The sequence below is a fragment of the Pleurodeles waltl genome, chromosome 10, assembly GCF_031143425.1.
Source record: "Pleurodeles waltl isolate 20211129_DDA chromosome 10, aPleWal1.hap1.20221129, whole genome shotgun sequence".
Classification (NCBI taxonomy): Eukaryota; Metazoa; Chordata; class Amphibia; order Caudata; family Salamandridae; genus Pleurodeles; species Pleurodeles waltl.
In genome coordinates, this window is record NC_090449.1 from 715,759,689 (window position 1) to 715,774,923 (window position 15,235).

Here is a 15,235-nt window from a genome sequence, read left to right on the forward strand (position 1 = left end):
GCTAGTACATGGTGAAATACATTAACTGAACATAAGCACCATTTACTTTTTTATGCAAGCAGAAACCTGAAGAAGAAGAACTTGTTCTTACTCCTGATGGAACCAGAGAATTCCTGACATTTGAGATTCCTCTCAACGATTCTGGATCAGCTGGACTTGGTGTTAGTGTGAAAGGAAACCGATCAAAAGAAAACCATGCTGATTTAGGAATCTTCGTCAAGTCCATTATTAACGGAGGAGCAGCTTCAAAGGCAAGTGGACAGTTTGACGGAATACATTTCTTGGTCAAATAAATAGATTATGTACATTTACATAGCCTGAGCAGCCAAACGTTGAAGAAAATTGATGTAGCATAGTAGAAATGTTTAATGGTGTGTATGCAAACAATGAATTTAGATTTAATTATTATAGGCTTTTGTTATACTCCTTCTGCTGCTTAATGGAATATAGATCATTTCATTTTAAGTGCACATTCAGAAATGTAATAAATCCACCAAATTAAAAGAAAAAAAATTAGCACCAAGAATGTTTATTTTTATAAGTTAATCATATTTTCTATTCGTAAAGTATTGCAGTTATGCTGAACTGTGATGTGTAGATTGTGAAGGACTTTGTACTGAAAGTGACTAGTTATTCTTTTTTTTTTTATTTCTTAACTTGAATTAAGTGGATCTATTAATAACATGGATAGTTTGTTAAATTGGCTGATGTCAAAAAAGTATCCAGTACCTTTAGGCTCACTTGGCTAGCTGCATTTCAAGTGGAACTGGAACCCCACGGGTACTCTGTGTGATCCACTAGTGTTTTGAGCTGATAATAGACGTCCTTGTGAAAGTATGTGCTTAGTCCTCACATACTCCGTTTCTGACTCCTGTTCTGTAGACCACCTTCACCAGTCTATTGTGAGTTATCAGTCTGTCCACTGCTTTTGGTTCCTCGCAGGTCAATAATTTGAGCATACTCCTCTTTTAAATGGGCCTACTCTGTCTGACAAGAAGTCTGTCTGTCTCATTAAACATTTCCAGCTTGCTCCATGGCGTAATGGAGGTATGTCTAAATGCCAAAACGAGATCCCACGGACCTCTACTCCCCATTGGTCTTTCAACCAGTCCCCAGCCTGTTGTTCCATAAGCTAAATCTGATGTGACCAGTGCATTGTCTAAACACACTTTCCTTCCCTTGTCTGTATCATCTTTTGCTGGTAAGAATATGAAGACTATTCAGAGGAAGATCATCTTTGCCCTGCTATCCAGCAGTGTTTTGTGACATGTTGCTGATGCTTCACAAATGACAGGGCTGGAGCTCAATACAAATCTTTCATCCCTTCTGGCCAGGTAGCGTCCCAGAGTAGTACCATTCGTTGTCATATACTTGGTGAAAAATATCTGAAAGAAAAAAAGTTTAGCCTCTGTTTCAGAATTCAGGAACCACTGTTGATGAGATGGTGTTTGTTTCCACACTTCTCACAAAGATCATTGGTGTTTTCTGCTGCACGTTGGCTAGAAAGTGCTATCTTCATCATGCATAGCCCCTTGAGTTAAAAACTAAGGGTTTGGTTCACAAAGAAATGATTAAATATATAGTTTTTAGTTTATTACACCTACATGCAAGTGTAGCTTTACTAATACCTGGGCGCCACACGCATTCCCAGGAATCTGTATGGGAAGTTGTGCCAGGCAAGGTTTCTGTGCAGATTCCTGGCAAAGTCATGTGCCATTCCGTTGAGCACTAATTCAACCTATTGAGTGATGTTTACAGATGTGGAGAACCCAACACTCTTGGCAAAGATACATGCAAATGTTGATGGACTTACACTTGACAGGAATTACATTTATGGTCAACTTTACCTTTGATGTGAGAATGTGCCTCAAAGACTGTTAGGACGTCCTTAAAAAGATTATCCTAGAAAAGTAACCTATCACTCTGCAATTCAAATAGTGGTGCAGTATTACCCCAATATATAATTTTTCTCTGAGGGATGTTGTCTAAACTTATGAAAGATGACAGAATTATTGTTTATTAATTGTCAAGGATGAGTCCAGATTTGCTCAAGTCGTTTTTCACTAAACCCTCAAATTCCTGACCTGACATTTGGCAATGAAGTATCTTCCAGCATATAACTGAGAGGATACCTAACTAAGGTAAAATAACTAATATGAAAGTTGAGATTTTTTTTATTGCATGGTATGCTTGCCTCATTAGGATTTCAGATTTTTTGGGGTGAGACGTCCTTCCCAAAACTTTTCGGGTCTTCTCAGGCAGAAACCCATAGTAGGTCTACTAAAAATTCTATTTGTGGCTATAATCTTTGAATTTTGTTTTTAAAGACAGTTGTTACCTCTGAAAACTACAGACTAAGTAAGCTACATTACTCTTCAGGCGGCAGGAGGGCCCTTCCTTTCTTTTTGCTGGCTTGAAATACTACTGAAGCTCTTTTGGGCAGATCCACCTGAGTCTGTCACTGCCTGTCAAAGCAGCCTCAATTTGGAAGGGTTGGATGAAGTATTTAAACGTCTTCTAAAACTCATGAAAAAAGGGACCAAGCCCATGTGCTGTGATATTTTATGCTACTAGTTATATCCACTTGCAGCATTTGTGCACCTGTCAGAGTTGGAGGCAATGAATTACGTAAGAATGTATGATTGGGCTGATAGATGATCAAAAGATTCCTGATATAACACGTAGCTAGACTGTGAGGCACTTGAACACAAGTTTTCAGACTTTGAACCTTGACCTGTAAGAAAGTCAGTGGAGCCATATTAAAATCTTTGTAATGTGATGCGATTCATGTAGACCAAAGAGTTGCCAGGTTGTAGCTTTCCATCATATCTGCTGTTTCCATATCAGACCACCTGGTAAGGTTTTTGTACATATTGTTAGAGATGTCCATCCTTTTTAGCACAAGTGTTTTAAGCCTATCCAGAAACCCTCCTTCAGATGGAAGGCGTTACTTGACTCGGTGATTGAAAAAGGACAACAGAGACTAGTGAATTGACATTTGACCTAAAGCAAAGCTGTATCCGTCCTAAACCTTAGGTGTTTACCTTTTACTCCTGACACAGTCTTGCTCTCTATGACAATGAATACCAAACCACCTGGGGTAGCTTGTATCAACACCCTTGAAGTAAAGTGTCAAGCGTTGTATTATAAGGATACCCTAAAGTTATTTAATTTTATTTACCATTTTAGGTAATTTCACTGATTGCTAGATGCCTAAAAGGTACGCTGATTGTTAATTGCTTCCTAATATGCCAGTACTTATCATTGTCTGTGTTAGCATAGGAATTCACTTCAATAACTTCCTGTGGACCACGCAGATGAGTAACTTTAAACCGTATCATGGGAATGGGAGACAAATGGAGCAACACCATAACCTGTGGGGTGTTCTCCAGTGGCAAGATTAGCTTAGAAGCATCCAAAGTGAGTGCCACCACGGAATGAAGACCTTCCTGGTATCAGATGTTTAAAATTATCTCTAAATAGTGGCCTACAAAATGATGGTGCTGCCTAAGATACTATAACTCTTTCAGATCCTGACTATCTGAATACCAGGGGAATGCGTAGCTGATTTCCAGACGATCTGCGCCAAAGCAGAGATGGTTTGTCGCAAACAGGGTTTGCTATGCCCTAGATTGAGGGGCCTGGGAAACTTGGCTTATTAGTATGCCTCAACACACCTACACTGCCTCATTCACTGGACAAGGCAAGAAACAGAGAAGATGTGGTGCACAATTACCCATTTAATGGCAACAGAACTCCTGTGGGAGGTCCCCTGGCAACCTAGCCCTGATCGGAAGAAAACACTATATGCATCTCCCATCACGAGGGTGACATTGGAGGTCTAGGACAAAATGGGTGTGAGGTTGGTCCTCACCACATTCCACTTCCCATTCACACCTATCTGTGGCAACTGCAAATTCTCACCAGACCAACTAGACCTTGAATGCCAAATAGCTGGAAGGGATGCAAAACACGGAGAGATGTATACCTACAAGGGTCAATTAAATCCTTCGAACTCCTAAAGGAAGGAGTATCATCTTCCAGAGACAGACAGGTACAGCTATTTGCAATTACGCCACTGGCTAACTTACTCTAAAAATAAACAGAAGTTGGGGATGAGAGCCTTTACAGCCTGCGAAAAGTACCTTCTGCACTGCACGGATGACATGCATGCCATTCAGTTATGTGCAAAATGGTTAATGCCACACAAAGCCCTGCCAAACACGCATTCCAGCATGCTTGGGAGAAGTGAGCAAGGCGTTACTCTAGATCCCGACCAATGGGAGGAAATCCTGAATTGTGCTAACAACTATGTATCACACTTGAGAGGGAGGGATGCCACACTTAAGATACTGTACCCATGGCACTACTCCCCAGCTCACCTAGCCTGAATGAATAGAAGAGGCAGACCGCTGTACCGGAGGGGGGTGTATGGATGATGGATCCACTACCCATATACTCTGGTCATGCCCTAGGATCCTACCCTTCAGGACCTCGATACTGTCAAAAATAAAAATAAAATAGCTTGGTCACGCTTGGCCAGATGGGAAGAGGTGATTCTGTTGTCCCATACCAGATATTTACCCACTCTGTAGTTCACTAGGCAAACTGATATCCCATCTCCTGCTGGCGGACAAACAAACCATTCTTAACCTTTGGGGACAATAAATTCTACCATTCAGACGAAAATGGATTGAAAGACTATGGTAGATTCTTAGTATGGAGAAGCTGGCAAAACTAGCATGGGGAGAGGAGAAAAACTTCGCCAAATAATGGGGTCGTCTCTTGGACTACTTCAGCAGACTTTGAGGAGTTGTTGTCCCCAAAGTGCCTCAGGGTACTGAAACTCCTACATCTCTCTAAGCTCGAAGATTACTACATTACAGTCTGCCAGCACCATGGAGACATATAGGGTGTGGAAGTGGCTGATATTGGAACTTAAGCAAGCCAAAACTCTGGTGTTGGAGCAACCCGACTTTACAAAGAGCCCAAGTAGCCTGGTGAAGGGGCATAGACGGCTTCAGGGAGAGGGGCGGGGGGACTTATTTGGGGATTGCCTGTTGTTCATCGTAGATCTTGCTTGATATACACACAATATTAAATGGATATTTGAACATGGTAGCAAAAGGTTAGTAAAAATGTATTGAGACCTAAAATGCTCTCTAAGCCACTACCCTAGCTTCCTCTGTAGCTGCATATCATTAGATTAAATAACATAAGCTGCACGGGAAACATCTGTTGACTGTGGAAAGGTTAGCAGTTTGGCAGAGAGACAAAGATTTGATGAAACAATGAGATCAGAGGAAGGCTTCTTCTCCGCTCTTATGTTTTGACCCGTTTTCCATATTTTGATTGTGAATGCTACATGGAGCTTTGGAGCAAGTGACTAACTTTGTCTTTAATTGTTTTTCCCAAGTTTGTTTTAAGGAGAGCATAACTTGCTGGATCATAGAAGCAATGTGGTATTGTAAGCACAAGGAAACTACTGGGAGGGCAGTATAAAGGAGTGGAAGAAGCAAAGGGGAAGTATGGCACCTGAAAGTTGAGGACCTTGAGAACGTACAGTTAGAACACCTTTCATTCTTATCTCTTATTTTGGTTCCCTGCAGAATGAATAAGTCACTGTTGGCTGCCCTTCATTGTAGAATATTGTAGATATACACAGTGGTATTTAAGTTGAAGTGTCCTGTATTTAAGTCTTGGAAGAAGCCTCAGTCAAGGCTCTTTTAGAATGAAGCTTTCCAAATCTGTATAAATTTATATTCAAGAAAATGTAATATCACACACCATTCAGTTGTCTCTTTGGGTTCAAAGAGGCATTACTATGTTGAGATTCATCGGTCTGGTTCCACTCTGTACCACTGCAGTGTTGCAGAACCTGTATGTGCTGACAAAAGGTTTAAAGTAGCTATAATATCCTAACTGTGTCTTTGGGAGCAGGTCCCTCATACTGAGTTATACCAGTTCAGGCATGCATGTAAAACTAAGTTCTAACCAATATGGTCCTACTTGTTTTTGCTCAATTTTGAATTCTTCTCTCCAGGATGGACGGCTTCGAGTAAATGATCAGCTCGTAGCAGTAAACAGCGAATCCCTATTAGGAAAGACCAACCAAGAGGCGATGGAAACTCTGCGAAGGTCTATGTCAACGGAAGGAAACAAGCTGGGCATGATCCAGCTCATTGTGGCAAGAAGAATAAAACGGAGGGAGGTAAGTACATGTGTTATTTAAGCAAACTTCAGAACCTAGCTTGCTGGAAGAGCACAAAACGTATGGGTTTTCTACAACAGAGGAAGAGGAAAATAATTGAGCTCCTCTGTTAAACATGTAACTGTGCTAATATTTATAGAATCCTGTTCTATTGTCTTCGGTCACGGAAAAATTGTTAAACACTTCATTCTTGCCTAGGAGTAACCGTAATTTCCACTGTGTGGTGTTTTTCTCTTGTCAGTCTTGTATGTTTGAAGGGGGTCTTCGGACAACGTTTCTGCACTGATCGGTGTTCCTTATGTTTATTTACACCAGATATTTCACTCTAGCATGGCGATAGGAGGTGGTGTTGTCATGTTGAATATACATTGTTGCAAAACCAATCATGTGTATACAGTTTAGGATGCTGCTTCTTTTGTCTGAGTATTATTAGTGCTATAGCATTTTTCATCCTTCCAAGCAATCAAATGCTCACCGAGGTCGATGGGCATTTTGGCCCAGTAAGTACTGTGGTAGAACAATCAACATAATTTCAGTAGCACCCCAAATAATTCAGACACCATGACCAATGTAGCCACAGAAGGAAAACTCCAGTCAGGCATAAAATTGTAAGGTTTATTACAAACACAAGCTCAAAGCCATGAAGATAATGCGCAAAATCAAGTTATAAAGATACATAATCTCCAAGGGTTGCCTAAGGCATCAAAATAGATTCAAGCGAACAAACATTAACAAGCTGGGCATTCAAGAAGAATAAGACATAACATCAATAAGAATATCTGAGACACTGATACAATGTGTTGCTCAGAATTTACAATCATTAGTCAATTCAAAATTTAGCAGAGTCAATAATCTTTTGCTGGGCACAGGTCCAACCCTACAGCTAACCAAATCAGTGAAATACATGTGGGGGGAGCACATGCGGACAAAATACAAAAAGGGCAAAACTAATTTGAAAAAGATAATCTTGGGCTGCAGGTCACAAACTAAGTTTGGCAAAAATAAGGAAAAGAGAAAGTGTCACCATATCAGAAGCTTGGACAAGAGTCTGGTAAAAGGGAAAATAAAAGGATGTCTAAGCCTAAAAAGGTCATTTCAAAGGTAAGGGTAAAGGGCAGAGAGGAAGATACATCTCCAAGGCTACAGCATTCAGGGAATCTTCATCAGCAAGACATCAGGATCAAGGCATCTGCAAGCATCTGGGTCTGCATATGTCTGCTCGGGACTGCTCACAACAATTCGGCAGACTACTCACGACTGACCAAAGTTCAAATATCCATCAGTATTTTAGACCACAAAACATTCTGATTCGTCAAAGGTTCCTGGCCCATTGAATGGGCGTCATCCAATGGGAAATATTCTTATGCCTTCAAATTGAAACAGTCCAATTAATTCTACACTTTTACGTGACTGCGAAATGCAAGCTCTGAAGGATTCACTTCTGCTAACACAAAGTCACAATAATAAATTTAATATGTTTTAGTAAAATACATATTATATGGAAACTTATAAATTCAGCATTAATATTTCATCAATATGAACAATTAATTTCAAAATAGTAAGCTATGTTACTGCATTTCATTAAGTACAAGAGAGAAGTGCATTTATTTCACTTGCACGTATATTTAAACTCATTAATCTGTCATTAACCACAAGAAATTCAATATAGTTTCTATATGGGCATAGTCTAGAATCTGAATTACATTTTAACATAAATGTTATCCTTCTAACTTGTGATTTAATTCAAAAGGCACCTAAGTCAAACTCTGAAAAACAAGCAATTGCACATTTAAATTGTGCTTCAGTGCAGCTTTCTATGTTAGTTGTGCACTCTTTTACTTTCATAAACTTAAACTGTCACGTCCTGATGACATTATGTGACACAACTAAATTTTAAGCTCTAACGCTAGCCTAATCAGTCAGCACTCCTTCTGTGTCTAGTCCGAGGTGCTCCTGGGATCTTTCCTTTTCTCCACCAGGTCAGCTACAAGCAGCTGAAAGTGTGTGGAAGGGTAAGTTGTAGTAAAGATTGCTTTGAAGCCGAAGGGTGAACGGTTGGAGTATGCTTTCACTTGCTGTAAATAAGCCTGCAGAAAGAGTTTCATTGATTTGCAATGAAAGTGTGATTCATAAGTTGCTCAAGCACATTATGGTCTCGAAAATATTGATGTAGGCATTTAAAAGTCTATTATCAGGCACTCCTAGCCAAAAAAGAATCCCTGTACACTTTCCCTTCATTGCCAATTAGAAGCAAAGGTGTACATCCGTGAAACCAAAATAATTGGAGAGTTTAATTATAAAGCTGGGTGGCAATTCATACTCGCCACATTTATAATCAGCATAACACATATTTTTGGTTAAATTGTGGCTGAAAAGTTGTCGTCAATTTGTTGCTTTTTTCCTGTACAAACCAGATTAGTTTTGTTTCATTTGTATAGTGGAGCATCAGTGAACACACCTCTGGAGTCCTTGGTAACTTTCACTGACAGGCATGTGAAAGTTTGGTACTCAGTTAATAAGTGGGAATGAAGGAACCTACATTGTTTTTAAAGGACTAGTTCAGTTCCATGCTTTTGTTATTTAGTATAACAGAGATTTGTTTCTTAAATCAGTGGTGCTATTTTATTGACCTCCAGTGGACAGGAGCCTGTGTGCGACATTATCAAGCCCTAGTTTACTAAGGGTTGTGTTAGACAGGTGGTACAATGCCCAAAGAATGGAAGTAACTTCAAAGTCCACTTGACATCTAGGTGACTGTAGCTCCAGTTCAGTGCTGAACAAAACTAGCATGCAGTGAAACTTACAATGATTGGTGTCAAATGTCAGGGAGTGACACATTTGGAAACATTACACATTACATAAGAAGAAAACATTCCATATTAAATTATTCTTATTATTTTCTGAATATATGTACATCCTCCCCCCATTTTTTCCTTTATACGCGTGGGATATAGATCAGAGGTATGTGGACAGATGAACCAGGTGATAGTTACACTAGTGCATTATGTCTCCTTCCGCTGATCAGTCCTATCCTCTTGGGCTTCCCTTTTGATCCCCTCAATTCATGGAGACAGAACTTTTGGTCCCGGAGGAGGCCCCACTTACTCCTTCAAATTTCCTTTTAAGGTCCTTCCCCAGTTGTAGTTTGATTATCCTGCTGTTTGACAGCTTTTGTATGGTTTTTGAGATATAGAAAATATTTCTCTGGTTGGGTGCATTTATTTCTTTGGTGATCCATCTAAAATTGCTGCTAATAACAGAATCTTAGTCCACCAATTTGACATTTGTGGTTCTTTTGTGGTCAGGATTCTTTAGACTTTTAACTATAAGGGTGCTTACAGGAGCCACACTCCTTTAGAGTTATAGTGTTTCGAGACAAGGAAGTAGCAAGTGGGAGGACCACTTTATTCACCTGGCCTAGACAGAATTATGCCTGGTCCAGTGAATACCTTGCCGCATCATCACGCTGACTACTATGCTTGCAGCTTAAACTGGAACTTCCTTGATTTCTTCAAAGCCTTGCACTAGGATAGGGCCTGTGATGCCTGTAGAGTAGGATATCAGACCCGAGTTGATAAAATAATGTAGTCTTGCTCTTGTGTCCATCCTTTTGTGCACCAGTTTTTCATATTTAGCCCAAGATCTCCCTAAAGTTCTACCAGAGTTCATTCCATGAGCCCGGAATGCAGAAATCTTTGGCAGTGTCTTGCGTACTGGCTTCAGTTTCCTGTGAACCATAAGGGTGTGCAGTGATAAGCCAAAACATAAGTGGGAGAGTAATTTGGCCCATTCACTGCACCTAGTGCAATGGTACCATACATTTCTCTACTGGCACAGAGTTTGCCAGTCGTTAGACTCATCCTTTATTGAAGCTGATGCCATAATGGCAATTGTAGTTCCACCATTAGTATCCCTAATATCAGCAATTTGCAATTTTACTGCCTCTGCAAACAATTAGTTTGGTGAAGTTGCCCATAATGACTACATTTTGATAGTGTGACAGTTCTAATCATACCAGATCAAAAAACTTTTTCTGCTTTACTCAGATAAATGTGAGTGTTGCAAGGCTACCATCTGGCTGTTGGTCAATTCTACACTATTGTGTAGAATATAAAACATGGACATCTTCCAAATTTTGTTTACCAGATTTTCTCAACTTTGAGTTAACTGGCAATATCCTAGTCTTAGGCGTGTCCCTACTTTGTAAGTGGGGTCTACCTTCACGACTGGCTTGAATATTGAAAGCATTGCTTGCCTACAACCCTAAGGATTTACTGAGGCTACCATTGTAGCCTGTCACATGATCCTTTTGCTGTTGTTTGATTTAGAACATGGATATGGTGGGAAGTAAAAAAAACTGCTGTTGGAAATTATTCAGCAATTAAAGTTTGTAAAGAGTGCCGAAATGTTTGGGTTCAGAGCTTACAAGACACCAATAGAAGTGAAAATGCCTTCCAACATAGCTTTTAGGTCTAGCTTGGCAGCACAGCTGTTGCTAGATGTAATGTGGTAAACCTATAAGAGAGCTTTCTCTAGTACTACAAAAAGGAGACTTGGCTCTGCTCACATTTTGGTATCAAGGTGTATATGTTTTAATTGAGCAGAGGTTGTGTAATTCCACGAAAACGTGCTTCTGTTCCACACAGCTGTTATTATTTTGTTAATTTATCCAGCTGCTTGAGCCAGCAGCAGCATGAATGTTTGAAATTCAGCTTTCAGGGGCACATATATGTAGCTCTGTTAAAGTCCATTAGATACATAGATAGGTTATGCTGTTTATTTCTGACAGCAGCACATATGGGACAAGGGCACTCATGAGGAATGTATTGCTGTCTCAGCTCCCTCCCATTCCATCATGAACTTTGGATTTCTTGGAGCAGTTTTGTGTTTGACAGCAGTAGAGGATGCCATGAGCTGCACTAATCTGCATAGCTTTTAATGTCTGTCTTGACAATTCAACTGTTAAATGACCGTATAAGATAAACAAGAAATCCTTTTCAGAGTACTACTGAGAGTGGTTTAGGCTCCATCAACATGTTGGTTGCCCTGCCTACAGGATTAGATTGGCCAAAAGATTTCCCAACTAAATGTGCCACTGAAAAGAAGGTTTTTATTGTGCTTTTTGGCTTGTGGCAAAGCTTATCTTTGATACAGTTTGACTGAGTTGGTTATAGTGGCAAACCATTGGCTAGAGGCCTAATCTGTTTATTATTGAATGTTATGAAAAGGGCACTGGGCCTGACACATTTTTGGTTAATACTTGTAAAAAAAAACATGGATATAGAAAGTTTGCTCTGCGAATGCTAGGAGAGATAGTATTTTGTTTAGCCAACTGTAATTCTGTATAACTTTCTAATTTTGGCTATGCATCTGTCTACCTTGTGGAAAAGCTTACACTCAAAACTGTGTAGGCCTGAGTTGTTTATAGTGACAGGTTTTAGGCCTGATTGGTGCACTAGGAAACATTATGTCCGATGTAATAGGTCTGTTGTTGTTGTTATTCTTAGTATGAAACGTTATGACAAAGGAATTTGGTCTAGCATATTAATTGCAAAAACATTTTTTAAAGGCAGTATAAGACTTGGCAGTTATTGGGTTGCGTTACAGGCTCCAGACAGGTATTTTGTTACATGTAATCACATAATTACAATAGTACCACAGGTGTTGATGCTACTTTATCAGATAATCTAAAGGTAAAGCACACTTGCAAATTTAGATGGTAGTGTCCTCAAGAACATCTGAGGTAAGGAGCTCCAAAGTTGATTAGATTGTCAGCAAAACAATCAGCATGTTCGGTTAAATAAACCTTGAAACAAGGTAAAAGTTAAAAACCATTAAGGTTTATTGTACATATAGTGAATGAGCATAAGACGTAGTCAAATGCAGTAGGAGGTCTGACAAAGAATTAAACCTCAGAGAAAATTATTCTTGATTCTAAGCTCGAAGCAGACTGACAAGTGTCTGCTGTATAAGTGTAGGGGAAGCAACTCATGGCTCACCGTTAAAACAAGACATTTTTGTAGAGACATCCACTACAAAAGTCCTGTAGTCAGCGTAAAGTGAATAAAATGTTTCATAGGCTCAACCTGACACAATTCAAATAAATGTAATAGTATCCAATTACATTTCCTAAATGAATAATTAGTCCCTTCTTGCCCTAATGTCATTGGTTGTGACAGTACAAATATTGTTCCACAAAAAACAATGACATGCTTATGAAACGGGTATGCCTCCTGAGCCACAGACAGGAAGGACCTTGAACAGTTACATTTGGAAGGAAGGTTTCCTCTGGAGTTGGAGAGCAGCATGTCATCACAAAGCATTTCATCAGCGCACATTTTGCTGCATGTGAGAAGAGATGAAATGAAAACACAGCTATGTTGAACGTATTCAAGATGGCGTCATGCCTAGTTTGGCCAGCATTAGTAAAACTTAGTTTGGCATGGTACAATTAAATAGTTTTTGATGGAAAACATTCATGACAATAATTAGACATTATATGTTAATTAGAAAAATCTCTCCCGCAGGCAAGGGTTTTGGTGTTCGCCACCTGCTCTGACAGATCCTGAGGGTTTTCATTGTGATTATGCTTGTCGGGCTCTGTTGAGAGGGGTTCTATATTGTTTTGCAAGCTGTGTTTTTCCACATATTTGTAATTTTATAACCATATATATGAGGTTGCCGGTTATTGTGCACTTGAATAGGGCGGTGTTGGGTAAAGTGTAAAGCCAATGGATAAAGGATTCATCGGGTCATGGGAAAAGGTCTTGGCAGATTTCATAGGTTTGATCTGTTTATTATGAAACATTATGACAAAGTCAGTAGGCCTGACCTACTTAGTGTGAAAAGCATGAGTTAAAGGCAATATGCCTTTGTGTGGATTGTTATCATGGTGCTAAGCCTTGTAAGCAAATAATTTGTTATACAAAATTTTACAGATTCCAATAGTAGACAAGCATCTTGGTGTTCGAGATCCACCCAAACTCCCTGTGGGGCTAGAAGATGTGCAGTACAATAATACTTGTTAGGCTTTCCTACAAGAGATTTGTATTTTGCTTTGCTGAGTGTAGTTTTATACACATTTGTTCTTTTATGACCGTATACCAGATGGTTGTGATTATGGTGACAGGCCATTGATAAAGGCTACAGGCTTGATGTGTGTGCAGGGAAATGTTTGCCAGATACCAGAGGTTTGACCTGTTTATTAAGAAAGGTTATTGGAAATACAGCAGACCTGTCTTATGTATTGGAATAGCCTATGGTTAAGCCCATTAGACATTATAAAAGTGGATTTTTATCACATTATGTTACAGGCCATTAAGAGATATCTGGTTATGCGTAATCTCAAAGATAACATGGTAGGCAAGCCCTGGGAGTATAATTTTACTGAAATTATTCTTATTAGGCCCTGTTAAGAAGTGGTATATTATTTTGCCCACTGTAATGTTGTACATAGTTTTATTTTATAAACATGTGATTGATGGTTGCCAGTTCATGTGCACTTCAGTAGGTTGATGCATATAAAGACAAAACATTGGCATAGGCTGGAAGTGGGTTGGCCCCTCCACGAGAGTGGAGGAGCGTCGCCCTGGTAAAAAAAAAAAAAAAAAAACCAGAACTTCAAAGTAAAATGGTAATAAATGTTATTTATTACCATTTTATTTTTCAGCCCCCTGTCCTACACTGAGTGTGAGGAGGGGCAGGGCAATTGCTGCTGAGTGCAAGGGAGCTCAGTTCTTTAGTTTAAAGTGCGCATGTCCCTTTGGCTGGCCGTCTTCTGACAGCTAGCCAGACATGCGCACTTAAAACTTCTCTAACCCAGCTGTCTGAAGACTGCTGGGTTGGAGAAAGCCCAGACCTCCAGCGCTCTTGTGAGGGCTAAAAGAGGCTGCTCCCTTGCATCCTGATGTTTCTCTCATGTTGATTAACAGCATGAGAGCAGCACCAGGATTGGTTAGTGCAGTTTCCTGGGTCCCGCATTGGAGCTCTTGGAACTCTTGGAGCATCCAGGAGAGATGGATGATGAGAGGAGAGGAAGTGCCATTTAGAAAATATATATTTTTAGTGTAAATATCATGCATCCCGCCAAACCCTCTCCCCCCGCCCCACAAATTGAAGCCAGCTGCTGGGCTAGAAGCCTTTTTAGCACACTGGGAAAAGTTATGTCAGATTCCTTAGTTGTGATCTGTTTGTAATGAAAAGCTACGAAAAAGCAAGTAAGCCTAAATTATTGTGAAAAGAATGTGTTATAGCCAATTTGTTTCTACGGGTGGTTAATATAACACTGTGCTAAAGCCTGTAGGCAGGTATTTTATTTCATCAAATCTCACAGATTACAGTAGCAGGCAAGGCCCTTGTTTTTGGTGAACCTCCCAAACAAACCATGGGGATAGACAATTTGGCAACTATATTTTGTTCATATTTGTTATTTTATTACCCTGTACCTGATAGTTGCCTTGTGGCAAGGCTTGTGTCCTACATACCAGGTCTGGGTTGGTTATAGTGACAAGCTGAAGACCAGTGCGATAGGTCTGATTGTTTATAATGAAAAGTTATGATAAAGGCAGTAGGCCTGGCATATTGATTGTTAAAAACATGTTAAAGTCAATGGATATTTAAGGGTATATTAATATTACTCTTTATTTAAAGCCTACAGATAGGTATTTTGATAAATGGAATCTCAGACTACGTAGTAGATAAGCGTTTCGGTACTGGTTGCCCCCTTTGACAAACTGTGAGTATGGATTTGTTAGGCCAACTTAAAACACTTAGCATTTGCTTTGACAACTATAATTCTGTACACTATTTACTTCTATGACTACATGCCTCCTGGTTGCCTTGCCTTGTGGGAAAGCTTAAACGTAGTACAAATGTGCACAGTTTGTTATGGTGACAAGCCAATGATAACAGCTAGAAGCCTGATTGGTTCACTAGGAAACAATGTTTCCAGTGTGATAGGTCTGATCTGTTTATTATGAAAAGGTATGTTAAGCGCAATAGGGCTGATATAGTTATTGTGAAAAA

The 15,235-nt window shown here is 39.7% G+C and overlaps 1 protein-coding gene across 10 annotated transcripts in view; it reads left to right on the forward strand.

Moving 5' to 3' along the window:
- Positions 1 to 15,235, forward strand: part of PARD3 (par-3 family cell polarity regulator) — a 1,239,520-nt gene that overhangs the window by 701,419 nt on the left and 522,866 nt on the right. For 5 of the 10 annotated variants that reach the window (XM_069211229.1, XM_069211227.1, XM_069211231.1 and 2 more), the window contains exons 13-14: positions 63 to 251; positions 6,044 to 6,211. In XM_069211229.1, coding sequence (XP_069067330.1) covers positions 63 to 251; positions 6,044 to 6,211 — 357 coding nt within the window. Of the gene's footprint in view, positions 1 to 59; positions 252 to 6,043; positions 6,212 to 15,235 lie in introns of all 10 variants that reach the window. The other 5 variants (XM_069211224.1, XM_069211233.1, XM_069211228.1 and 2 more) reach the window with 1 other exon arrangement.